At 44.5% G+C, this 27,029-nt stretch overlaps 1 protein-coding gene across 3 annotated transcripts in view; it reads right to left on the reverse strand.

Annotated features, from left to right (window-relative positions):
* RTKN2 (rhotekin 2) overlaps positions 1-27,029 on the reverse strand; it is an 89,098-nt gene that overhangs the window by 48,141 nt on the left and 13,928 nt on the right. The window contains exons 1-2 of one of the 3 annotated variants that reach the window (XM_073353425.1): positions 16,124-16,224; positions 2,772-2,971 (exon numbers count right to left, since the gene is read on the reverse strand). The exons of 1 other annotated variant lie outside the window; for it this stretch is intronic. In XM_073353425.1, the coding sequence (XP_073209526.1) occupies positions 2,772-2,971; positions 16,124-16,174 (251 nt within the window). In that variant the 5' untranslated portion in view covers positions 16,175-16,224. Of the gene's footprint in view, positions 1-2,771; positions 2,972-16,123; positions 16,225-27,029 lie in introns of those variants that run through there. One more of the 3 variants, XM_073353426.1, reaches the window with a different exon arrangement.

A 27,029-nucleotide genomic window follows, 5' to 3' on the forward strand; every position in this document is an offset into this window, starting at 1 on the left:
ATTGCAGCTTGTAAGTGTAGACTTGCCCCAAATGTTGTCAGAATACTGATGGAACTGTAACACAAAGCTAATGGTTTCAGGTGCCCTCTGAAAGGGGATGAGACAGAACTCTATAAAGTCCCTGTCAAAGAGAGCTTTTTGGGTGGACAAGCAGCCATCCAGTGCTGTTCTCTAAATCGCTGACAAAAAAAAAACCCAAAAAAACCAGACACACACACAAATGTATCTCCAAGAATCTATGCTTTGATCTGCAACTGTATCACCACTACCAAAGTGGATTGGTTTAAATCACCTAATGGAAAGTATCAAGTTAAATAATGGATTTTAATCAACTTTGGCATTTGTAAGTCAGTTATTGTCTAAAGAATGGTGCATTCTCATTGGCTGATATAGCCATTATGACATGTTGATTTACAAGTACATAGAGCCTTTACACTAGATTTGGTACATCTTTTTGTTACCTAGGAGGATACACTATAGCTATATACATTTATTTAAACAATTATATAGTTTAATGTTTTCAGATTCTCATTACTTGTACATTTCAGTATGTCAGAAAATAGTGAATAATATATTGCTTATTTACTAAATAATGAATGTTTTGCTCAAGATTTGTGTCAAGCTGCGTTAGGATAGTAACTTGAATTTAATTAAACATACAAAACAGCATATAAAATGTATTTTTATTAAACAACACAATCTTAAATGTTTTGGATACATAAACTCCTCTTATCAAACCAGGTTTCATATTTACAACTAAATGATTTATTAAACAGTAGGATTAACTGTAGTCAGCGAATTTAACTGATTATTTCAGGTCAGTTGGGGAACATTTTTAAATATTCCTAAATGAAAGTGATCGAAGCTTAAGTTCCTACTAGCCTAAGTCTCTTGACAATAAGACAATCTTTTAAGTTAGACTGACCTACTGTGCCATATTTATAAAGCTTGGCCTCAAAATCTAGAATTAGTAGGGGAAATATCTTTCTTTATATAGAAAAGCAGCCTTTAACTCAAAGTTTTTGATAGAGGCCCATGGAGTCAGCATATTTTAAGAAACTGTAATAAGTTTAGACCTTACGATATTTTGTATTTAATTCAAATTTCATTTTAAACAGGTTTCTTAAAAAAAAAATTAAATATGAAACATCTGATTTAAATAAAAAAAATGGATTTTTTTATTTAATTTTTTTAAATCATAGGTATTTATCTACCCTAACCACTACCTTGTGGTCAATGGCATCAAAAGCCCACAGATCTAAGAATCAGCATAAATATTTGGTCTTTCTGCTTTTGGTGATGGAGAAAGAAAAGAATGTAAGTCTTTAACTTAATGTGAAAAAGCAATATAACTGGTAAAAGTTTGATGAGGCCATAAAATGTACTGTGGTTTTGTGCATACGCAATAATTTTAAAAATTAGCTTTAATCATCAGGGTTAATCTGGCCAAAAAATAAAATTAGCTAGATTTACCCCCAAAAGGCAACATTTCTAGATGCAAAATGTTAGAAGTTTGTTGCTATGGATACAGTTCATTGGGACTAAGCACATAGTTGCTTGAAGAGTTTCTGCACTGAATTGCTACATAATACTTCATTAAAATGATAATCTGAAAGAAATGGTAGCTCTATATCACTCTTCAATATTTTATACAAGTTCTAGTCCCTTCTGCAGAGCAACATTATACAAGTAAACTGGTCATACTTTAACTCACTCAGGAGTCATAATTAGGGCATATTTTCAACAAAGCATTTGTCTTCATGTTTGTGAAGAACTGTGTATTTTGATTACTATGTTGTAATTAACTAAAATGGCCAGCAGAGGGTACCAATTAACCACTGTGTACAGTCGATCATTAAAGTACATTTAGAAAGAGTAAAAGATTGAAAACTAGAAATAAAGGTATGCTAGTTGGGAGATATTCCCATAAGTAAGGCCCTACTTAGCTTGCAATATTGAGGATTCCACAATATTAGTCTTGCACTGCAATTTTGACAGGAGGAGCCCTTCTCTCTGTGGAGCTGACAGTGGGAGCCCCAGCCACACCGGGGACAGAGAGCGGGAGCCCCTGTCTTCAGCCCCGTATTCCCGCTGTCAGCCCCGGGCCCCCACTCTCAGCCCCACATGGCCGACAGCGGGATCCGCCGCTCTTATCCCCAGGTGGTCAACAGCGGAAAATCGCGAAAAAGTAATAATGGACTTTATTACTTTTCTGCAATTTTCCATGACTTGTCTGCAACTCAGCTGCAATTTTTTGACAATCATCCTGCAATTCAAGTACAGCCTTACCCATAAGGTTTTCCATGCTTTGTTCCTTCACACATATAACCTGATATCTCTGCACATGTTCAATGTAAACTTCTATTGTACAAAACATGCTCATCAGGGTATCCCACACTTACATCTTGAACACTAATGGATAATGCCCATAATATGTTTTAGTAGAGAACAAATTACCTCAATTTACATTTTCTGAAATACCAAATCCAGTAGCTTGAAAGGAGGTTATGAAATGCAGATTTAATGTTCCAGTACAATGAAAAGATCAAGTCCCTGTAGGTTTTTGTTTTGGGGGGGGAGCGAAGGGGGGCGGGGGGAGTTTGATGGGGTGGGACGCGGCAAGCCATTACTAGATCCAATTTTCTGGGTAAGCCTCCTGATACAACACAAACGATTACCTAAACAGTTTTTATTTTATTTTTTTAAATCACAACCTATAGCTTGCCATTGAATTCTCAATTTGTAACAAAACACTAGAGATTATTACTGACCATCCTCCTGTTCTGTACGAGACTGGCTCCTCTTTTTGTTTCTGTAGTTCTGTCTTGTAGGCAAGTATGCGAGCATTGCAAACCATCAGGTTTTTAACTGCATGCAGCACTTGGTCTTTTTGGGTGCTCACTGCAAGCAGTTTACAGATTCCCTCTCGCATGCGGATTTCAAAGTCAATCTTTTCTTGAATGTTGCATTCCTAGATATCAAGATACATACAAGATTGTCAAGAGAGCAAATGTTGTATCCAAATTAATAACAGCACAGAAATCGTATTAAGTTTTTTTTTTAGAAGAACTAAGAATTTGCCTATCATCAAAAGCACGTGGTACCCTAGGTCTTTAATCGTTACACAGTCAGTAAGACTACTTCAGTATTTGAAATGAGTATCCTTTTTTCCTACATAAAAGAGAATACTGGAATGAATTGGTGCATACTGGATTGTGCATTCAACCAGAAGATTAGGGTGAGCTCTAATTCAGATACTGACATTGACTCACTGTATGACCTGAAAGTCACTTAACATACATGCTTCAGTCATCCCGTTTGTAAAATAATGATATTTCTCTACATCATATAGATGTTGTGAGGCCTAATTAAAAAATGCTTACAGAGTATAAAGCTTTTCAACATTCCACTGAAAAACATTTATTTAAGTGGAGCATCTGTGTATTAAGGTGAACACAGTACAACTAAAAGAGAGGGAAAGATTTCAAATAAAATAATTAGATATCCTTCTTTGGTCATCTTGAAGGGGATATAATCAATAGCGATGTGCACTTTTTGATAAATGTAGTTAAAGAATTCAGATACACCTGAATATGTAAAAAGGTAGACTGCAGGATGCTACTGTCCTTTGTTCAAATAGGATATGAATTTAATGCTTATTAAAGTGAACTAAAAATCGGACTTTAACTAGCTTGTAGTAGTTTAAAGATTAACCTACAAAGAGTGCATTCTCTCTGACAGAGGAATTACTATTTATAAAGCACTTTTCTTCCAGAAGGAAGCTACATATATATTATAAAATATCTCACTTACCACTGAAATACAGCATGAAATATATTACCTTGCTACTTGGGGAGGTGGGGAAATATTATCTGTGCATTATACTTAAGATCTTGTGGGAAATATGAATTTTAGTTAACTTTCCATATTACCTTCCAAAAAATTGAAAATCTGCAAAGGTTACTTGCACTATATCATCATCTTGGTTTGCAAATTAAAATCTGTCAACAATTCATATTAATACAGATGAGAATTTATTTTAAAGGAAGCCAGGTCTCACAGCTAGCACCATGTCGGGGAGCAAGGAAACAGGATGGTGTGTAACACATAGCAGATTGCCATTTGCAGTTGCCCCCCATCAGCCAGTCCTCTCATTAAATGGGCTACCACTAGATAATGCCAAAGCGGCAAAGAGTCCTGTGGCACCTTCTAGACTAACAGACGTATTGGAGCATAAGCTTTCGTGGGCAAATACCCACTTCGTCGGATGCATGTAGTGGAAATTTCCAGAGGCAGGTATAATGCCAGTGCTCCTAAGCATTAGCACTGGTCAGAAGATGGCTGTTTGTAAAAGGCAGCACTGATCAGAATCGGGTCTCTTTCTTCCCTCCAACTGCTACAGACCATCACAGTTCCTTTTTCTTTCGGTTACTGGTTGCATAGGCTATCAATTTGCTATCGCAGTGAAGGATGTTGTATCATGCTTCAGGTTAGAGCAGTGATACTCAGATTGAGGCTAGCAAGCTGTAAGCAGCTCTTTAATGTGTCTCCTGCAGCTATTTGTAGCACATGATATTGAAACTCTGATTTAATTATTATCCAATCAGGATGTTTTTACTATGTTATTAACCAATTGTCTTTGATAAAATAATAATACTTGGTCAGCCATTTTGCTGTGAGGAAAATAAAATAAATAAATATATAATAGTAAATAAAACAATCAATTGAACATTACTGTGGCTCCTTTGGGTAATGTTGATTGCTAATTTGGCTCCTGAACCACTGAGGTCAGAGTATCACTGGATTAGAGCAGTGTGTCTTGATCTCAGTCAATGGTTGGGGCATAATTACTTCTAGACTATGAAGCAGTGGGGCAGGTTTGTATTGAATGGGTGTGTTTGTACTAGAAGCAACTGCCTGGTGCCCTGTGGAATAAACAAACTATGTTAGCAAATAATTGAGGTTTTGTGGTACAATTAACTTGTCTTGTTTAAAAGACTGAAAACCTTAAGATGCCTGCTCCTGGCAGCAAGCAATGGATTCCCCTCGAAAAGGGTAGAATTAAAGGGTGCACCAGCTGCTTCTCGCAACCCTGCAGAGACTGGGAGTTTGGAGAAATTTCCTTTTTCAGTAAGTTAGACAACAGCCCACCTTTGATGCAGAAAAAAAAAAACAAAAAAAAAGCAGGTTTCTCCCATTCCCTTCTCCTTACTCTATCCCCTCCATCATTCACTATCCTCCCTCCCCGATTCATTCCATATCCCACATTCATCATCATCTCCTCCTCCCACTCATGATCTCCCTGTTCTGCTCTCTCTCTCTCTCTCTCTCTCACACATGGGAGAGAAAGAAGTAGGGAGCCCCAGAGCCTACTGCCCTCCAGCTAGGCGGAGTAAAAATGGCAAGGAGAGAGGAGGGTGAGCCCCAGAACCCTTACTTCTAGCCAAGAACATCAGCTGAAATGGGGAAGAAGGGCCTCCTCCCAGATATCTCCTAATTCAGGAAGCAAACATGCAGTTTAGGGTAAACTTGCTTGGCAACCACTACCATGCCCCACCTTGTTTTGCAGAGCTCTTTTGTTGCTTCTGGCCCAGCTTTTCTTCTGCTGTACAGAAGGCTCTCAATCTTCCAGCTGGCCTCCTCTCACACCTCTACACTCCAGAAGACCCACTTTCCCTATTTTTAAAGGGATCAGCAGCGCAGAGTCTCTATCTCTCACCTCCCAGCTTTAAAAAAGGGAGCAGCTCTCATTACTCCTTTCCTCTGTCTCCAATCCTGATAACAGAGCAGTGGTGCACAGACCACTATACTCCTTTCCCATCCCATTCTAAAGAGTCAGTAGCTTCCTAACCAGTCAGACCACTTGCTCAGGCAAAATTTCTCCTTCTCTCAGAGTGTGGGTTTTCCAAGCTCTGCTGTAGAATGCCCTGAACTTGTGTCTGCTTGGGCAAGTCAGTGAACATGGGCAGAAGGAAAGACAGAAATTGATAAGGTATTTTGAGGCAAATTCTGTTGAAAAAAATCTTTGTGATAGGGTACTAAGGACTCAGAACAGTTGTGGTAATTGCTTATGCTATGCAGTTCTTCAGCTTCATTCTAATGTTCACAAAAGACTCTTGGCCCCTCTCAAAATATCTAGTTTTGAAAGCAAGTGTGCTGGTTGGAAGTGCTCCTCATGTTCAGTTGAACTTTGGATCTTCCCCATGGGTGGAATAGCCATACATTACTTACATCTATCCCCATGCTACTGTGTAAAAATTTTGCCCAAGAACTTCCTATCATTGCCAGCTTCAGTATAACTGTGGAACAGGCAAAGTGCAAGCACTTACTGTGCTTTCAGAGTAGCCCTAGATGACAGGATGACTAAAGAGAGGCAACTAATTGATTAGAGGAGTGATTTAGTGGCTTAATTTGGGAATCACTTGGGTTCCTCATATCAGCAAAGGGTTACTTGATTTTTTCTAAACCTTACAGAGCTTCCCTCTGAAAGTGATAGCATGCCATTGAGAGGACTGGCAGACCATCATTTTATCAAAGGCTGAGTTTCCCAGTACATTAGTCTTTTTATAACAACAGGATTCCCCAATTGTTAATTTCACCAATTCAGTTATATCACTGGTAGCAATAGCATGGACAGGGCTCCAGACAGTCACTGCCATTTTAAGCATGCTATTCTAAAGGATTGTCTATAGGGGGAATAGCCTACAATGGTAGTCTGCAATAGCTTCCCTGTGGACACTGAGCCCTGGTCTACACTAGGACTTTAGGTCGAATTTAGCAGCGTTAAATCGATGTAAACCTGCACCCGTCCACACAATGAAGCCCTTTATTTCGACTTAAAGGGCTCTTAAAATCAATTTCCTTACTCCACCCCTGACAAGTGGATTAGCGCTTAAATCGACGTTGCCGGCTCGAATTTGGGGTACTGTGGACACAATTCGATGATATTGGTCTCTGGGAGCTATCCCAGAGTGCTCCATTATGACCGCTCTGGACAGCACTCTCAACTCAGATGCACTGGCTAGGTAGACAGGAAAAGAACCGCGAACTTTTGAATCTCATTTCCTGTTTGGCCAGCGTGGCAAGCTGCAGGTGACCATGCAGAGCTCATCAGCACAGGTGACCATGATGGAGTCCCAGAATCGGAAGAGCTCCAGCATGGACCGAACGGGAGGTATGGGATCTGATCGCTGTTTGGGGAGAGGAATCCGTGCTATCAGAACTCCGTTCCAGTTTTCGAAATGCCAAAACCTTCGTGAAAAATCTCGCAGGGCATGAAGGACAGAGGCCATAACAGGAACCCGAAGCAGTGCAGCGTGAAACTGAAGGAGCTGAGGCAAGCCTACCAGAAAACCAGAGAGGCGAACAGCCGCTCTGGGTCAGAGCCCCAAACATGCCGCTTCTATGATGAGACGCATGCCATTTTAGGGGGTTCAGCCACCACTACCCCAGCCGTGTTGTTTGACTCCTTCAATGGAGATGGAGGCAATACGGAAGCAGGTTTTGGGGACGAAGAAGATGATGAGGAGGAGGAGGTTGTAGATAGCTCACAGCAAGCAAGCGGAGAAACCGGTTTTCCCGACAGCCAGGAACTGTTTCTCACCCTAGACCTGGAGCCAGTACCCCCCGAACCCACCCAAGGCTGCTTCCTGCACCCAGCAGGCGGAGAAGGGACCTCTGGTGAGTGTACCTTTTAAAATACTATACATGGTTTAAAAGCAAGCATGTGAAAGGATTACTTTGCCCTGGCATTTGCAGTTCTCCTAGATGTAGTCCTAAAGCCTTTGCAAAAGGTTTCTGGGGAGGGCAGCCTTATTGCATCCTTCATGGTAGGACACTTTACCACTCCAGGCCAGTAACACGTACTCAAGAATCATTGTACAACAAAGCATTGCAGTGTATGTTTGCTGGCATGAAAACAACATCCGTTCTTTATCTCTCTGTGTTATCCTCAGGAGAGTGAGATATAATTCATGGTCACCTGGTTGAAATAGAGTGCTTTTCTTCAGGGGACACTCAGAGGAGCCCGTTCCTGCTGGGCTGTTTGCCTGTGGCTAAACAGAAATGTTCCCCGCTGTTAGCCACAGGGAGAGGGGAAGGTTGAGGGGGTAGTCACGCAGTGGGAGGAGGCAAAATGCGACCTTGTAACGAAAGCACATGTGCTATGTATGTAATGTTAACAGCAAGGTTTACCCTGAAAGAGTGTAGCCACTGTTTTATAAAATGTGTCTTTTTAAATACCGCTGTCCTTTTTTTTTTCCTCCACCAGCTGCATGTGTTTCAATGATCACAGGATCTTCTCCTTCCCAGAGGCTAGTGAAGCTTAGTAAGAAAAAAAAAAACGCACTCGTGATGAAATGTTCTCCGAGCTCATGCTGTCCTCCCACACTGACAGAGCACAGACGAATGTGTGGAGGCAAATAATGTCAGAGTGCAGGAAAGCACAAAATGACCGGGAAGAGAGGTGGAGGGCTGAAGAGAGGGCTGAAGCTCAAATGTGGCGGCAGCGTGATGAGAGGAGGCAGGATTCAATGCTGAGGCTGCTGGCGGACCAAACCAGTATGCTCCAGTGTATGGTTGAGCTGCAGCAAAGGCAGCTGGAGCACAGACTGCCACTGCTGCCCCTCTGTAACCAACCGCCCTCCTCCCCAAGTTCCATAGCCTCCACACCCAGACGCCCAAGAACGCGGTGTGGGGGCCTCCGGCCAACCAGCCACTCCACCACAGAGGATTGCCCAAAAAAAAGAAGGCTGTCATTCAATAAATTTTAAAGTTGTAAACTTTTAAAGTGCTGTGCTTAAAGTGCTGTGTGGCATTTTCCTTCCCTCCTCCACCACCTCTCCTGGGCTACCTTGGTAGTCATCCCCCTATTTGTGTGATGAATAAATAAAGAATGCATGAATGTGAAGCAACAATGACTTTATTGCCTCTGCAAGCGGTGATTGAAGGGAGGAGGGGCGGGTGGTTAGCTTACAGGGAAGTAGAGTGAACCAAGGGGCGGGGGGTTTCATCAAGGAGAAACAAACAGAACTTTCACACCGTAGCCTGGCCAGTCATGAAACTGGTTTTCAAAGCTTCTCTGATGCGTACCGCGCCCTCCTGTGCTCTTCTAACCACCCTGGTGTCTGGCTGCGCGTAACCAGCAGCCAGGCGATTTGCCTCAACCTCCCACCCCGCCAAAAACGTCTCCCCCTTACTCTCACAGATATTGTGGAGCACACAGCAAGCAGTAATAACAGTGGGAATATTGGTTTCGCTGAGGTCTAAGCGAGTCAGTAAACTGCACCAGCGCGCCTTTAAACGTCCAAATGCACATTCTACCACCATTCTGCACTTGCTCAGCCTGTAGTTGAACAGCTCCTGACTACTGTCCAGGCTGCCTGTGTACGGCTTCAGGAGCCATGGCATTAAGGGGTAGGCTGGGTCCCCAAGGATACATATAGGCATTTCAACATCCCCAACAGTTATTTTCTGGTCTGGGAATAAAGTCCCTTCCTGCAGCTTTTGAAACAGACCAGAGTTCCTGAAGACGCGAGCATCATGCACCTTTCCCGGCCATCCCACATTGATGTTGGTGAAACGTCCCTTGTGATCCACCAGAGCTTGCAGCACTATCGAAAAGTACCCCTTGCGGTTTATGTACTCGGCGGCTTGGTGCTCCGGTGCCAAGATAGGGATATGGGTTCCGTCTATAGCCCCACCACAGTTAGGGAATCCCATTGCAGCAAAGCCATCCACTATGACCTGCACATTTCCCAGGGTCACTACCCTTGATATCAGCAGATCTTTGATTGCGTGGGCTACTTGCATCACAGCAGCCCCCACTGTAGATTTGCCCACTCCAAATTGATTCCCAACTGACCGGTAGCTGTCTGGCGTTGCAAGCTTCCACAGGGCTATAGCCACTCGCTTCTCAACTGTGAGGGCTGCTCTCATCTTGGTATTCATGCGCCTCAGGGCAGGGGAAAGCAAGTCACAAAGTTCCATGAAAGTGCCCTTACGCATGCGAAAGTTTCGCAGCCACTGGGAATCGTCCCAGACCTGCAACACTATGCGGTCCCACCAGTCTGTGCTTGTTTCCCGAGCCCAGAATCGGCGTTCCACAGCATGAACCTGCCCCATTAGCACCATGATGCATGCATTGGCAGGGCCCATGCTTTCAGAGAAATCTGTGTCCATGTCCTGATCACTCACGTGACCGCGCTGACGTTGCCTCCTCGCCCGGTATCGCTTTGCCAGGTTCTGGTGCTGCATATACTGCTGGATAATGCGTGTGGTGTTTAATGTGCTCCTAATTGCCAAAGTGAGCTGAGCGGCCTCCATGCTTGCCTTGGTATGGCGTCCGCACAGAAAAAAGGCGCGGAACGATTGTCTGCCGTTGCTCTGACGGAGGGAGGGGCGACTGACGACACGGCTTACAGGGTTGGCTTCAGGGAGCTAAAATCAACAAAGGGGGTGTCTTTACATCAAGGAGTATTTCAGACAGGACTTCACGGAGGGTTCCAATAAGAAATGGTGCACCTAAGTTATCGTTCTTATTGGAACAAGGAGGTTAGCCTGGCCTCTGATTGATACATGGCTAGATTTACCTCGCTGCACCTTCTCTGAGAGTGACTGCAGTGTGACCCTGAGGAATGAGTCCCCTAGACAGGGGAGGAGGCAAATGAGTACAAAACTAATCTGGTCTATTTCTTGTTTTGACCCACTCCATCTATCTTTTACATCTTTGGCTGGCAGCAGACGGTGCAGAAGGACTGCATGCCATCCACATCTCATGGCTGCTCGGCAGAAGATGGTACAGTACGACTGCTAGCCATCCTCATCTCTTGCCTGCCTGGCAGAAGATGGTACAGTACGACTGCTAGCCATCCTCATCTCTTGCCTGCCTGGCAGAAGATGGTACAGTACGACTGCTAGCAGTCCGTATCACCTGCCCGCTCACCATAAGATGGTTCAATAGGACTGACTGCAGGACTAAAGAGAATGACCTGGTCAAGTCACTCCAAATTTAGTCCCTGCGCCCATGTCTGCCCAGGCGCTCCCAGCCGACGTGGCCAGGAGCACCTCGGACACGACGAGGACGACTACCAGTCGTATTGCACCGTCTGCTGCCAGAAGGCAATGGGTTGCTGCTACTGTGCAGCAAAGCCGTACTGCATCTGCCAGCACCCAGGAGACATAGGGTGACGGTTACCTGAGCGGGCTCCATGCTTGCCGTGGTATGGCGTCTGCACAGGTAACTCAGGAAAAAAGACGCGAAATGATTGTCTGCCCTTGCTTTCACGGAGGGAGGGAGGGAACGGGGGCCTGACGATATGTACCCAGAACCACCCGCGACAATGTTTTAGCCCCATCAGAGTGCTCCATTGTGACTGCTCTGGACAGCACTCTCAGATGCCCGATTGTTTGCCGTTGCTCTGACGCCGGGAGGGGTGCTTACAGGGTTGGCTTCAGGGAGCTAAAATCAACAAAGCGGGTGGCTTTACATCAAGGAGTATTTCAGGCAGGACTTCACGGAGGGTTCCAATAAGAAATGGTGCACCTAAGTTATTGTCCTTATTGGAACAAGAAGGTTAGCCTGGCCTCTGATTGATACATGGCTAGATTTACCTCGCTGCACCTTCTCTGTGAGTGACTGCAGTGTGATCTAGAAGAATGAGTCCCCTAGACAGGGGAGGGGGGGAAGCAAATGAGTACAAAACAAATCTGGTCTATTTCTTGTTTTGATCCACTCCATCTATCTTTTACATCTTTGGCTGGCAGCAGACGGTGCAGAAGGACTGCATGCCATCCACATCTCATGGCTGCTCGGCAGAAGATGGTACAGTACGACTGCTAGCAGTCCATATCGCCTGCCCGCTCACCTTAAGACGGTTCAATAGGACTGACTGCAGGACTAAAGAGAATGACCTGGTCAAGTCACTCCAAATTTAGTCCCTGCACCCATGTCTGCCCAGGCGCTCCCAGCCGACGTGGCCAGGAGCACCTCGGACATGACGATGACGGCTACCAGTCGTACTGTACCGTCTGCTGCCACAAGGCAAGGGGTTGCTGCTACTGTGTAGCAATGCCGTACCGCGTCTGCCAGCACCCAGGAGACATAGGGTGACGGTTACCTGAGCGGGCTCCATGCTTGCAGTGGTATGGCGTCTGCACAGGTAACTCAGGAAAAAAGGCGCGAAATGATTGTCTGCCCTTGCTTTCACAGAGGGAGGGAGGGAACGGGGGCCTGACGATATGTACCCAGAACCACCCGCGACAATGTTTTAGCCCCATCAGGCATTGGGATCTCAACCCAGAATTCCAATGGGCAGCGGAGACTGCGGGAACTGTGGGATAGCTACCCACAGTGCAACGCTCCGGAAGTCGACTCTAGCCTCGGTACTGTGGAAGCGCTCCGCCGAGTTAATGCACTTAGAGCATTTTCTGTGGGGACACACACACTCGAATATATAAAACCGATTTCTAAAAAACCGACTTCTATAAATTCGACCTTATTCCGTAGTGTAGACATACCCTTATTTCACTCTAAGAGTGCTTGTGTGAGGTTTAGCTTAATCCACTTTACAAGTGAATTAAACTAAACTGTACACATGCATTTAATGCAGAAATATCCATGTGGGAAGCTATTATAGCGTAACTACTGCACTTTAAATTCACACCTTTGCTTATTTCACAATAGCTTCTCCCTGTAGACAAGACCTAACTCGTCTCAAAGCAGGTTTTCCTTTGCAGGTTACACTTAAGATGCCACAAGTTCCCAGAGTCTTATCCCCATTAGTGGTTTCTTAGCATTCCTACTTTTGGTGCAAAATTCTAGAAAGTTTCCCGGTGTTGATGAGGCCAGGGAGTCTCACCAAAGCAAAAGCAGCTATGGAGTATAAAATATAAATTGACTATATTTATAAAGAATGTCCAAGTCACTCTTAGCTACAGAACTGCTATCACAACATTCTTGGAGCATTTCAGGCCTAAAGAGTCTCCTTCATTGTGAGAAAGATTTTTAAACGTTACATTTATAATCATTCCTGGAAAAAAAGCCATAGAAATCAGTTAAAATGGAGAAATTAATTTAGTAAGCTTTTAGCGGACAAAAAAAGCATCTATTCCACAATAGCTACTATATATCCTATACTGTAAATAAATGGGTTCTTGGTATTTCAACTTTTGGTCTAAGCCAAAGTACAAGTGCTGTTTACATCAGTAAATCATTTATTAAAAATTCATATGTTCCACAATTTAGAAGCAAATAATTTTCAAAAATGTATGCAGTTCATTGCAATGGCTTTTCATGCACTTCAGCATATCTCTTCTACAGAATTTTGCAATAAAATAATAAAACATGTTTACTCTAGATGATAGCACTACAATAATTTCTTTCCGACAACTAGTTTCTTGCTGTGAAGCTTTTGTGCTATCATGTGCTAAATGTTTCTATCATGACAAAATGCAACATCATGGCTCTTAAAAAGAGACATGATTACCATGTTCTGATTACCCTTTTGCTTCCTCCATGCACAGAATCTTAGTGGTCCAATAATCGTACCTTGCACCTACATAGTGTTTTTCATCTGTATCTCACAAAGCACTTTAGAAGTGAGTAAAAGTATGGGCCCCATTTTACAGATTGGGAAAATGAGAGAGAGTAAGTGCAAATCAAATCAAGGGCACAACTGACAATAAAACCCAAGCCTCTTGATGTCAACTCCTGTAATCTAACCATTAGATGAGACTGCTACCCCATCTGAGAGAATTTTTGAAGTACATACTATTAGAAAAATGGGATTCCTGCCTGTCTGCAACTCATAAAAGTACTCGTGGTTAGCTCCAACAGCAAATTGATCTTTACTATATTTAGATTTATGTTCAAAAATAAGGGACACCTATCCAACACTCTGTACAAACACCCTGCCATAATTTAGAAAAATAAAATTAAAACTCCTCTCCATCTCCACATTCTCAACCCTTATCAAAACCCACCCTGCAGTGGCAACCCACACAGAATGTTTAGGGCACATAGCTTTTCTTTCAGCATTTCTAAGCAGACATCTCTCTTCACGTTCACTTTTCTATCATCAGTCTCTCCCAGGACCTCTAATTAATCTCAAATAAACACCTCGGACACACAGGTAACAAGCAGCTATATGCGCGAAAAAGAATTCATCAGAAAAAAGACTGGTAATCTCTAGAAATGGCATTGAGAAAGTGAGAAAAACTGCCCTATATTCAAGCAAATATAATGAATATTATAGGTTTTAATAGCCTACAAATCATATATGCACATAGTTTGAAATAACTTGCTCACCAAGTACTCAGAATATTTTGATATATATATGCATATCTTCCTTCATTTCTCTCAAAACCCTCCATGTATCCTTTCGTCAGATATTTACTGTGGAGCTTCCCGAAACTGATGGAGGGAAGCCAACACAAATTTATCCTCCCCAAGAGCCACTGGACCCAAGACCATAAGACGATCACCTGCAAACTCAATCATGTGAAGTATGGATAGAGCATGAAGCAGAAAGCGGTGTGTGCACTAAAATTCACAATAGTACGTATGTACAGATCAAAAGAAGAAAGAACACACTAACACTTAAGAAAACGAAGAAAAACCAGGCACAAAGGTCCTATACAACTGAGCGTGCTGGATCGTAAACAAAAGATGGCGGCCTTCCGGCTATTACTAGCCAAGGGAGACACTATACATAATGTCACTCCTAGGATGAGTCCCATACAAGTATGAGCTTGGCAGGATTGCTTCACAACACTGCCATCTGCAACCTCACATTCTTCCTGGATTCTATCGGCAGTGAGATTATTTATTTAAATAAGTTATGAAGGCATGGTCAGAATTTTACCAGTAGCAGCTGTCCAAAAAAATGCTGCCTTAGGAGACTGAAGCAGACATACTCGAAGAAATACTAATATTACAAGTGCAATTATCGTTTTTTTCTCAGCTCTGGCCTCCCGCCTGTCAATAATGAACAATTAGTGAAGGGTAAGGGCAGGGTAAGAGTATTTGTGTAGCCAGATGTGTATATTTTTGTCATATTTTAATGAAAATGTCTATATTTAGAATCTTCTTTTCCCTCCCCCCATCTCCTTTGTTTATTAACCGATTTTGATAACATTTGAAATGAAGTCAGTTTTTTCCTTTTTTAGAGGCCACTCATAGTGCAAGGGCCTAAATTGTAGCTTAGCTGGTTTATGCCTTGATCCGGCCCGGGGTTATAATTTGTAATGGATGGGGGTCTATCATTCTAAGTGCTAAGAGTAAGCAAAATAGCATTTTTAAAAGTAAATAATTTAAAGGAGCCAAAACTACATTTACAGTGGATTACAAGAAAAAGGTAGTCCGATTCTGGCAGTGAAAAGAGCAGCTGAGACAAATTTGTAAAGGCTATGAGACATATAAATGAATAAGGAATTATTTTAAAACTTTAAAATAAGTAAGACAATTATAATTTTGAAGGCGGGGGGGGGGGGTGTGCATGTGAAATATTTCACTGGATCAAATCTGCTTCAGCAGCTCAATGCAACACACCAGATGGGGAAGCGCTGCTGGGTCGAGGCACTGGGAGGCACCACGCCTCTAAGAACACAGCCCTGGGAAGCGGGAGCTGAGCGGCACCGTCCTGCGGGGCGGGCGAAGCCCCGCTGCCCCCACCCCTTATTTTTTGCAGCCCCTACAGAAGGCTCACCCCGGCTGGATAACTCCCCCTGGGACCCTCCCTAGCCCGGCGGGAGCTCCCCTCGGACTCTGTCTGGCAGCGCCCTTACCGCCGGCCCTGACTGAGCCCCTCACGCCCCCTCCCTCGCAACCAGTCACCCCCGCACAGGCTGTACCGCTGTAAACAGCAGGGAGCAGCCTGCAATCCCCAGGGAGGGCAGCTTCAGGGCGGCGGCTTCAGCGGACGTTACTGAGCATGCTCCGTTCGTAAGCGCACGGTCAATTACAGCTCCGGCCCTGCCTCACTCCCCCGCCGGGTGCTGGCCTGGGGGTGCCGGCTCGCTCCTCACACACTTGCCGGAGGGAAGCGGGCCGGGACCCGGCTCGACAGGCTCCAAGCACCGGGCAGCGTCGTGGAACAACGCGCGGGGGTAGCGGGGAGCTGCTCACCGGCTCCTCCTGCTCCGGGCGGGTGGCCCAGGGACCCCGGCAGCGCTGCATCTCTCGCCGCCCGCACCAGCGTTCAAAACTCCCGCTCCCAGCCTCCCGTCCAGCCCAACGGTAGCCGCGGCCCCGCCCCCAAAGGGAGAGCTCGGCCCGGGCCCCGCCCCCACGCACAGCGCTTCAGCGGGCCCCGCCCCCACGGCGACTTCCCGTTTTAGCCCGGCCCGCGAGCCGCGTCCGCTGGTACCCGCCGCAGGCCCGAGTCTGTTGCCATCACACTCGTCAGAACGTGCGGCATGGCTGGAACTGAGCATGCGCAGTAATATCCAGCGACGCCGCTGCCCTGGCGAGGGCTAGGGACTCGGGTGACAGTTACCCGGCCAGGGCAGGGAGAGCTGTCTCCAGGAGCTGCAAAAATAGGGTGGGGGTCGGGGAGGGGCAACGGGGCTTTCCCCACCCTCCCGGCAGGCCGGTGCCGCTCAGCTCCCGCTTCCCAGGCCTGTGTTCTTGGAGGCGTGGTGCCTCCCAGTGCCTCGACCCAGCAGCGCTTCCCCATCTGGGCTGAGGTATGGCGCTGCTAAAGGAAACTTGGAAGTGTCCCCCCACCCATCTGTCACAATTTGCTCCCCCCTGCTGGACGGGAGCCTGGTGAACGGCAGAGGCGGCACAACAGCACACCCACCGATGTCCGCAACTGCAATCTGTGACGGTGGCAGTTTGCAAAATTACACTGGCTCTTGCTCCCACTGAAGTTAATAAAATCTCCCCCCTGTGTTTTGCGCTGCATGCATCCGATGAAGTGAGCTGTAGCTCACGAAAGCTCATGCTCAAATAAATTGGTTAGTCTCTAAGGTGCCACAAGTCCTCCTTTTCTTCTTACTGAAGTTAATGGGAGTTTTAACAGTGACTGCAGTGCGAGCAGGATTGGGTCCGTGGTGCATAAACTCATCAAAGTAAGGACTTTGGCTTTTATTCCTTTGGAAGAGCTACATGCATAGTTATGGCTCATAAATAACAAGGTTTTATAAAAAGCTGTGATGGAACAGTGTAAACATGATTTGGGGCTACAAGAAAAAGTTAAAGATCTTTTTGTTTCTCAGTGTTGGTCTACATGTCCTAAGGTCCTTTCTGAATGTGTGCCTGGATTCTGCTACAGGAGTGTCAGAAAAATTAAAATAATACAAATTCTTCTTGTTTTTTTGTGTTTTAAGTTATCTGTTTTAGGCATCTCTTGAAAAATGGTGAGTGCGGAATCCAGTGGTTGTTAAGGAGTCAGTCTCTTCTGAACAACAACAGTGAATCTGAAGCTTCACTTCAGAATGAATTTTTGTAGGTGAATTACAAATCCTTGGACACCTAGTCTTAGAATGAAATGCTAATAAAGTTATGTGAAGGGGTGGAGGTAATAGAAATTGAAAGGATGCCAATATTTTGCATCATTTATCAATCACAACAATTTATAAATGACAACAAAATTTATACCTTACTACAGTTAATATTTGTGGTGTTTGCAATAAAGTTCTGCATTTTCAGATTTTTAGCGAGTATATTCATCAAGAATATAATCATGCATTGTTAAAATGCATTATTTTGAATACTTGGATAATATTATTGAAACATTTATTATTTTTATAATGTCTAACCAGGAAAATCAATCAAAGTTGAATAATGACCTGTTTCAAGAGATTAATTTTCTTGACACTTATTTTCTTTACGATTCATTATCTTATTTTTTTCTAAAATAGGTCAATACCAGTTCTTTCAGATTAATATTCTTTAAACAGACTGAAACAGACAACTGTTCCTGAGCTTTTAACAATAGGAGGGCCATATGTAGTCAGAGTTCAAATTGAAGTAATACATCAATTTTTAACCGTATTTTTGGGGTGTCAATTTTCTTTTTAATTATGCAATATTAATGTGATGATACTTCAGTAATTGTGTTAGTTCTGCTAGTTATGTATATTGTGAAAAATTATACATGTAATTATTCATCACATTTAACATAATAAGAATGGAAACCATCTCTGTCTTCTGCGGTTTTGCAGAGGCGGGTTTCCTTTACCAACTGTAATCTTGCTCAAAAGCTTGTTTAGTTGGACTTCTAAGTACTACCTCTTTCTCTCATTTGTCAGACCTTTGTTTTTCCCTTTAAGCCTTTCCTTAGATAATAATTCCCATTTACTCTTGTCATAAATATAAAGGGAAGGGTAAACCCCTTTGAAATCCCTCCTGGCCAGGGGAAAGCTCCTCTCACCTGTAAAGGTTTAAGAAGCTAAAGGTAACCTCGCTGGCACCTGTCCAAAATGACCAACGAGGAGACAAGGTACTTTCAAAAGCTGGGAGGAGGGAGAGAGACAAAGGGTCTGTGTGTCTGTCTATATTCTGTCTTTGCCGGGGATAGACCAGGAAGGGAGTCTTAGAACTTTTAGTAAGTAATCTAGCTAGGTACGTGTTAGATTATGATTTCTTTAAATGGCTGAGAAAAGAACTGTGCTGAATAGAATAACTATTTCTGTCTGTGTATCTTTTTTGTAACTTAAGGTTTTGCATAGAGGGGTTCTCTATGTTTTGAATCTAATTACCCTGTAAGGTATCTACCATCCTGATTTTACAGGGGGGATTTCTTTATTTCTGTTTACTTCTATTTTTATTAAAAGTCTTCTTGTAAGAAAACTGAATGCTTTTTCATTGTTCTCAGATCCAAGGGTTTGGGTCTGTGGTCACCTATGCAAATTGGTGAGGCTTTTTATCCAACATTTCCCAGGAAAGGGGGGGTGCAAGTGTTGGGAGGATTGTTCTTAAGATCCAAGGGTCTGGGTCTGTAGTCACCTAGGCAAATTGGTGAGGCTTTTTACCGAACCTTGTCCAGGAAGTGGAGTGCAAGGTTTTGGGAAGTATTTTGGGGGGAAAGATGCATCCAAACTGCTCTTCCCCAGTAACCAGTATTAGTTTGGTGGTGGTAGCGGCCAATCCAAGGACAAAGGGTGGAATATTTTGTACCTTGGGGAAGTTTTGACCTAAGCTGGTAAAGATAAGCTTAGGAGGTTTTTCATGCAGGTCCCCACATCTGTACCCTAGAGTTCAGAGTGGGGGAGGAACCTTGACAACTCTCATGAAACCACATTTCTTCAGAAAATATAAGTTAGCATTTGTGACACAACTGAATGCTGTTGGCTGGAGTGGGATAAATCCAGAACTCTAATGGATGGAACAATATGTTAATATAAAGTATTACGAGATTTAGAGAATCTAAAACTCCATTGCTTCATCAGGGTTACACATGCGTTTGAGAGTAAAAATTGTCCCATGGCATTTACAGTCTAAGCAGAAGGGTTCAGTGCTTGCTTTCTGCACAGCAGGTAACACAACTCTGAATCAGCTGGCATGAAGAGCCCATATGGGATGGAATTCACACTTCCCCACAAGAAGTCTGTGTAACTGTTTGGGGAACTAAGTGGGAGCAGAAAGTATGGTATTCAGTCCCCAACATGCAATGGGCTCCAGGCTACAACATAGCTCCTCCATTGCTGATATCCCAGTGTCCCAGTGTATGGACTAGAATAGTGACTGCACATTTTGGGGGTGGGGGGTTGACAACCCTAGATTATATAGCCATAAGTGGCATGGCTCGAGCCCCCAAAATCCCATTTGTGCTGAACCATTTGGAACTAGCCTCAGTGCTGGAATATTTGAATTCATTGGAGAAACCCACTCAGGACGCAGAAGGCCGTATGTTAGGTCACAGCACAGCCCATTTATACAGCCCAACTGCAGAGTTTATGTAGTGCAGAGGGCCTTATGCTGGACTGAATTTCATCCAGTGTGAGAGGCCACCTCTTCCCAAAATTTAAAATCATCTTTACTGTAACGTGTCAGGGCTCTACTGGCCTACGCAAAAAAGATCCATTTACTAAACTTGCATCCCCTGCATATTTTAATACTAAACCACAGACTTGGCAGAATATTTTGGGGGACGTTTCCATAAGTATAAATGACTTCTAAGAATTGCTTTGAAAATTGATGCACAAGGCTAGCAGTTCTTAGTCCTGATCCAAACATAAACAGACAGAGTATGTTATGATACTGCATAACCCGTAACATGATTCCAATGAATAGAACATAGAATATCGGGGTTGGAAGGGACCTCAGGAGATCATCTAGTCCAACCCCCTGCTCAAAGCAGGACCAATCCCCAATTTTTGCCCCAGATCCCTAAATGGCCCCCTCAAGGATTGAACTCACAACCCTGGGTTTAGCAGGCCAATGCTCAAACCACTGAGCTATCTCTCCCCCCCTGCTAATTATTACTTATTTGTCTTTTGGTAGCACCTAGAGGCCATGACCCCATTGTGCCAGTGTAACCCACACACCTCCTGGGTGTGGTGTTCTGTCCCATCTAGTGGCACCGAGACCAATTAGATTGAATCTGCTCTACAGCTGTAGCTAATAGCCAGTAGAGGCTCATGCTTGAAGCCACAGAGGCTCCAGCTTTGATCCTGCCTCCCAACGACCAGGGTCTCTTGGCATTACAAGTGGGGGCTCGTCTGGGATTTCAACTGGGAAGTCTCTGAAGCTCGGGACGCGCTTCCTTAGCTAGGGGACGTATGTAACCCACACACCTCCTCCTGGGTGTGGTGTTCTGTCCCATCTAGTGGCACCAAGACCTATTAGAGCAGAGGTGGGCAAACTACAGCCTGCGGGCCACATCCGGCCTGCAGGACCATCGTGCCTGACCCCTGAGCTCCTGGCCGGGGAGGCTAGCCCCCGGCCCCTCCCCCGCAGTGACAAAGACGCGCTGCTAGTGCTCTGGCCTGCTGGGCAGCATGGGCAGCATGGCTGGCTCCAGCAGGGCTGTGAGCTCCTGCCGCTCTGAGCAGCATGGTAAGGGGATGGGGGGGGGGGGGGTTGGGTAAGGGGCAAGGGATCCTGAGGGACAGTCAGGGGACAGGGAGCAGGGGGCGGTTGGATGGGGCGGAGGTTCTGGGGGGGAACGGTCAGGGGATGGGAAAAGGGGAGGGATTGGTTAGGTGTGGGAGTACTGGGGGGGCGGTTAGGGGGTGGGGGTATGGATAGGGGGCAGGGCAGTCAGGGGATGGGGAGTAGGGGGGGTTGGATAGGCATGGGAGTCCCAGGGGGGCTGTCAGGGGACGGGGGTGTGGACAGGGGGCGGGGCAGTCGGGGACAGGGAGCAGGGGGGTTTGGTTAGAGGGTGGAGTCCCGGGGGGCAGTTAGGGGTGGGGGTCCCGGGAGCCGAGGGCGTGGTCAGGGGACAAGGAGCAGGGAAGGTTGGATGGGTCGGAGGTTCTGAGGGGGGGCAGTCAGGGGGCAGGAAGTGGGAGCGGGCGGTTGGGGGCGGGGGCTAAGCTGTTTGGGGAGGCACAGCCTTCCCTACCCGGCCCTCCATACAGTTTCACAACCCCGATGTGGCTCTCGGGCCAAAAAGTTTGCCCACCCCTGAATTAGAGAAAGAGATTGAGTCAGCGCTACAGACTTAGCTAACAACCAGTTGGCTCATGCTTTAAGCTTCAGAGGCTCCAGGTTCGATCCTGTCTGTCGGCATCAAACTAGGTACTTGCAATGCAGATACAACACCGTGCATCTGCAACCCAATAGTTGCTCCAGGTGTTTCACAACTTAGCTAATTCTTCCAATCGATCATCCCAGAACAAATCAACCTATATTCAAGTTTCCCAGGAGCACTCGCTTCCAGAAATACTACAGAGTTTAACAGGATGGAAGTCTCAAGAGCGCACCAAAATGGTTCTGCCAAAAACAGTGTGGGTGTGTGGCTGTGATCAATCATTGCAAGGACAAGTGAGGCCAGTCACCATTAACTACTCTTTTAACATCTCTGAAAGAGGTTTTTTTTCCCCTTGTAGTAAAGACAACCAATGGGATTCTGTGGGAGCCTTCCTAGAATTTTACATTGCTAATTAGAATGCTTGTGAGGCACACTTTGTCAAATCCATCTTAATGGGCCTCACAATGTCATTCTATTAATAGCATAAAGGGGGTCATGCCTGCAGCCCTTACACATTTAACAGACATTGACTTGAATTGGAACCAAGAAGAAATCAATGAAAGTTGTGTGTGTATAATCACAGTGTGACTGGGTCCCAATGAATGTATTTATTACTCTCCGTGAGTCCATTTTTCCCCAGCTGGTTCAAAGACCATTTTATTTTAATTCAAAATTTAGTCTTTCATTCAGTTTCATCTCCATTTGCTTTGGTTGTAATTTGTGTTTATTTACAACGGCCCTAGTTTTGCTATAAAATCAGGGTTTATATTCATTTGAGCTGAAAGATGTTTAAGTTTAAAAATAAAACATGTCAAAAGAGGGTTTCCAACAAAAGTGTTATTCCTTTTCTCTTAAATAAATGTGGGATTGATGTTTTTACATTGCATTTTTAGAAGGAGTGAGTTGTCTTTGTTTTTGCAGGCCAGACTTGATTAACTCTGACTAGGTTGACCTGCTATGGAGATACAGGCAGATATTCTGAACTGGGGATGAGGTGGGCTTTATGCCACCTTTGCAGTCAAGTGTCATAAAGCTACTATGCTGGCCCTATGCCACAAGTGGAGTACCTAGATAGTAGGTAAAACCAGCCTCTGACTCCTTTATTCTGCTGAAGATGGAGCAGCACAAAACAGCAGAAGGAGGCCGGAATTAGGCCCAGGATCCATATCCTGGCTTTGGTGATCTACAGGCAGAAGATTTTTTCAGAAGAATCAGCCCCTCAAACCATCCTTTTATTCACCACCTGTTGTACATCACAGCAGTTAAATGATTAAAAGATTTAGCTTTCTTTTAGCAGAAGAGAAGTTGGGTAGTAAAAGAAACATCACTATCTATCTAAATTACTGCTTTGCTTGAGTGTTGCGTCAGCAAATTATTCTAAATGTAAGGCTTTTCTTTTTACTTTAGTGGGTATAAAATGTCTACACTTACTCTTGACAGCATTGCAATATTTTTCTTAATTTCTTGGTTCCCACAGCTTGTTACACCTACTCTTTGAATATCAAACATTTCTGGCAGAAATGTGTTCAACACATACTGTACTCTATTTAGATATTCTCCTGAGTGGAAATATGTCACATATAAATCTTGTATTGGCAAGTATTTGCAAGGCTTTATAGCATTTGATTTCTCAGAGTTTAATTTTAAATTGAAAAAGGAAGCATTACTAAGGATTACCATCACATACCACCATTTTAGATGCAGCTAATGGCACAGATTTGTCACCAAAGGAATTTAGTTCAACTTTGATCTTCTTCTGCTTCTTATTAAAGTAAAGTTAGTGCTAATTTAAAGAGACAGGTGTTAGCCCTAGCAACAAACATCTTTTATTTGAGCCTGATCCAACAACAGTTGAAGTCAATGAGAGTCCTTCCGTAGACCTAAATGATCAGTAGATTAAGCTTTTTGTCCATAAAACAGACTGAACAGAGAAAGCTTCCTTCCATGTGTGTGCCTCAGTCTTGACCTGGATGGCTATCCTTTATGAGGGTGAATGTCATCCTTTGGATGAGAGACAGCTGGCTAAAACCTAATTCAAACAAGATGGAAATGATGGATGAAGAAAGGATGTTGAGGGTTTGATGAGTAATAGTTTGCCCACCTTTTGTTCGAGAGTTTTACAATTTTGGAGTGCTCTGCTAGTTGCTTCTGGAATTCCAGATGGCAATGGAAATTAAATTAATTCTTTAAATTAAGAAAGTGCTTCTCTAAATTAAGAAAGTGCCAGTATTTATGGCAATATCAGACATTTACCAGATCAATAAAATATGTCAGTAATATCTGTAGTTTGTAATATTTCTAGCAGAAATATTAAAAGACCAAAACAGTATAAGGCTAATAATTAATAGCATGTGCTTTTCTCCTGTCATATAGAATCCAGAAATTGGGACTACTCAGCATGCTTAATGTTAAGAATAATGCTTAAATGCTTTGCAGGGCTAGGACTAGATAGCTCAGCCTCTTGCAAATGTCTTTATTTTGGATAACTGCAGTCAGAAGATATTTTGTAATAGAAATATAGTTACAAAAAATCTTCCCATGTAAATTTGGAAAGCAGTTTTGAGTTGGTCAAACAATTACATTTATAATCAAGGCAACTACATCTCTAGTCCTGAACTTCAATTTGACATCGCTTTAGATACTAAAATTGCTCATACAAAGTTTCTAACCCCATTGTCACTGTGGCTTTTTGTTTTTGAGAAGTGTTGTGCACACAGATTCCACTTCTGTTGTACATGCGCCCCATGCACGAGATCAAATTCTTTTGGCCAGCAGTGTCTACTGAGGCAGCTCTCTGCAGCGCCCTAGATACTCTCATGCCTTACCTCCCCGCCCCAAACTGAGGGCATAAAGGGCAAAGCAGGCCAATTGTCCCTCAGTTCCTCTCCCAATACAGAATCTAGGGGTATATGACTCTGTAGTAGTCAGAAGGAAGGGGGTCGTGAAATTCATGTGGATAACACATCTCAAATAACCAGTTACCGTGCGGTACATAACATTTTTCTCTTTTTCAAGTGATTGTCAATATGTATTCCCCATCTGGTGATTCAGAAGCAGTGACCTCATAGACGGTGGATGTTCAGAGTCTCTTTACAGAATGCTTCCAGGGCCTCAAAGGGAAGACCCATTAACCCAGATCAAACTATATTAAGATCCCAGCCTGGGGAGAATACATGAATGAGGCCCTTCAAGAACCTAGCTATCTGACAGATTCCCCTGGGCTCAGATCACTATCTTCTCCCCTACCCCAGGACAGGAGTCTGGTACTTTTTGTTTTTATCTATGGTAAACAGACCTATTGTCTGGCATGCCTACTTGTAGAAGATATGCTGTAGGATAGAGCCCTTCGCAACCCATTCATGGTTGCTAGTGAATTGCCCGCTTCACTGGTTTGCTTGGATATTGTGAAAGCCTGGCAGGGTTACTGATGTGATTTTGTGATGAATACACCAGAAGTATTCAAACCCAGCTGAAGGTACTCTAAAGTACTGGTCTGCCTTTTTGGAGGTTGACACCACAGATGCTAGGGTCTGCCAAAGATGTTTTTCTGGCTCTAACAGCCCCTCATTAAATGGCAGGGCCAATCTTCCATGCATTGACATGTGCAAAGTGTCAAGCAGCTTGTGAGATTTTTTTCTGCACTACCTTTACAGGGATTTCAATAGTAACTGTCATTCAGAGCTGAAGTTCTTGAAATGTCTTATAATCACCTGGCTGAATAGAAGTAGTGGGCATAACTGCATCACCTGGGGAGGATGAGGAGATAGCTGCTGGAATCAGATGTTATTAGTTTGCAGGTGTTCATCTTCACTTCCCTGTTCTTCTTGCTGAAGAGTGTGAGGAGTAAGCGCCACCTATGCCTCTTGAATAACCCTGTGGGACTTTCCAGGGGATGGAGATCTAGCTTTAGAGGAGGAAGCAGAGCTCAGTTTCCTTGCTGGCTGCATGTCACAGGCCCTCAGTAGGGCCAGGATCTAACATTATCTAACAGGGGTCAGGGTCTAGTTGCAATGCAGATGGATACCATGGTGAGCGCGCTTTCCTAGATCCCTTATGGTTATAGTAATGGTCCTAGACTCGCTGTCTGACCAATAAGGGTCAAGTGAATGGGGCTGAGGTGAGTGGGTAGTGGATGCTCTAAAGTGGAGGAAGAACAGGTGTACTCCTCCTCTAGCAGCAGGGCTACCCTCACAGGGGTTCCAGGGTGAGCTAAGTCTGCCTTTTGTTGGAACTGAAGAAGTGTTTAGCACCATCATGGTGTCATTAGTCAGTACTGTACAAGGCACTCTCAGAGACACAGACAATAATGGTGACAGGCTGTGCAGTCCTTTTGGTACAGAGTGATCTGAGAAATAGTTTGGTACTCTCAGTGGTGAGAGCAACTGTTTTGTGATGGCTAGCACCTTGGTTGCAGGTGCCAGGGCTGTCAGCATTAGGTATGCTGATGTAGGTTCCAAGCAATTGGTACCAGGTGAAGTACTGAGGTTCACTCAAAACGGTAGTGTTGTTTGGAGACTGGGCTCTGTCAGGGTGTCAGAGGAACCCAATTTTGGCAGTGAACCCTTTGAGCAGCCTGAAGTGATGTATGCCTTTTATTTTTACTTGGTCCTGGAGAGGGTGAAGAATCAGTTTTCCTTTCTACCCCCTTTCATATGACAGCTGGAGGAGGACTTAGCTGCTATACCAGTCTCAATAGATGATGCCTTCTTTGGTGAATGAGCCCAGGAGCTCGGAGTTAAACCACAACTCACAGGAGCGCTAAGGGATGAAGCCTGTTCAGGTCTGTTAGAGTTGTGATTGCCAAACCTTTCACTAAAGTGACCCACCAACTTCATTTTCTCTTTTTTTTCTACCCACAATTAAATATCTACCCCAGCACCGCAACCCTAATCACGGCCCAGTGTGGAAGGAAGCCCTGGGAAGGGGGTTGGAGACAGAGACAGACCCACACTCATGACTCCCCCACAGCAGCAGCTCCTGTCCCACAGGGCTGTGCCCGGCTTCCTGCTCTAAGTGTTGCAAGCCTAGTCTCACATGAAAGGAGCTGCCAGTCCAGGGTGAGTGCAGGGCAGGCTTACTCTCCATACCCAGCCTCCTCTTTCTGGGCCTCCCCTCCTCACAATGCTAAGAGAAACATACATTTGCTTTGGGTGCCACAACCCATCTAGAACTTTCCCGCAACCCACTAGTGGGTCAGGACATAAGAACGGCCATACTGAGTCAGACCAAAGGTCCATCTAGTCCAGTATCCTGTCTTCCAACAGTAGCCAATGCCAGGTGCCTGAGAGGGAATGAACAGACCAGATAATCATCAAGTGATCCATCCCCTGTTGTCCATTCCCAGCTTCTGGCAAACAGAGGCTAGGGACATGACCACTGTCCATCCTT

Source organism: Lepidochelys kempii, chromosome 7 (assembly GCF_965140285.1).
Source record: "Lepidochelys kempii isolate rLepKem1 chromosome 7, rLepKem1.hap1, whole genome shotgun sequence".
Taxonomy (NCBI): Eukaryota; Metazoa; Chordata; order Testudines; family Cheloniidae; genus Lepidochelys; species Lepidochelys kempii.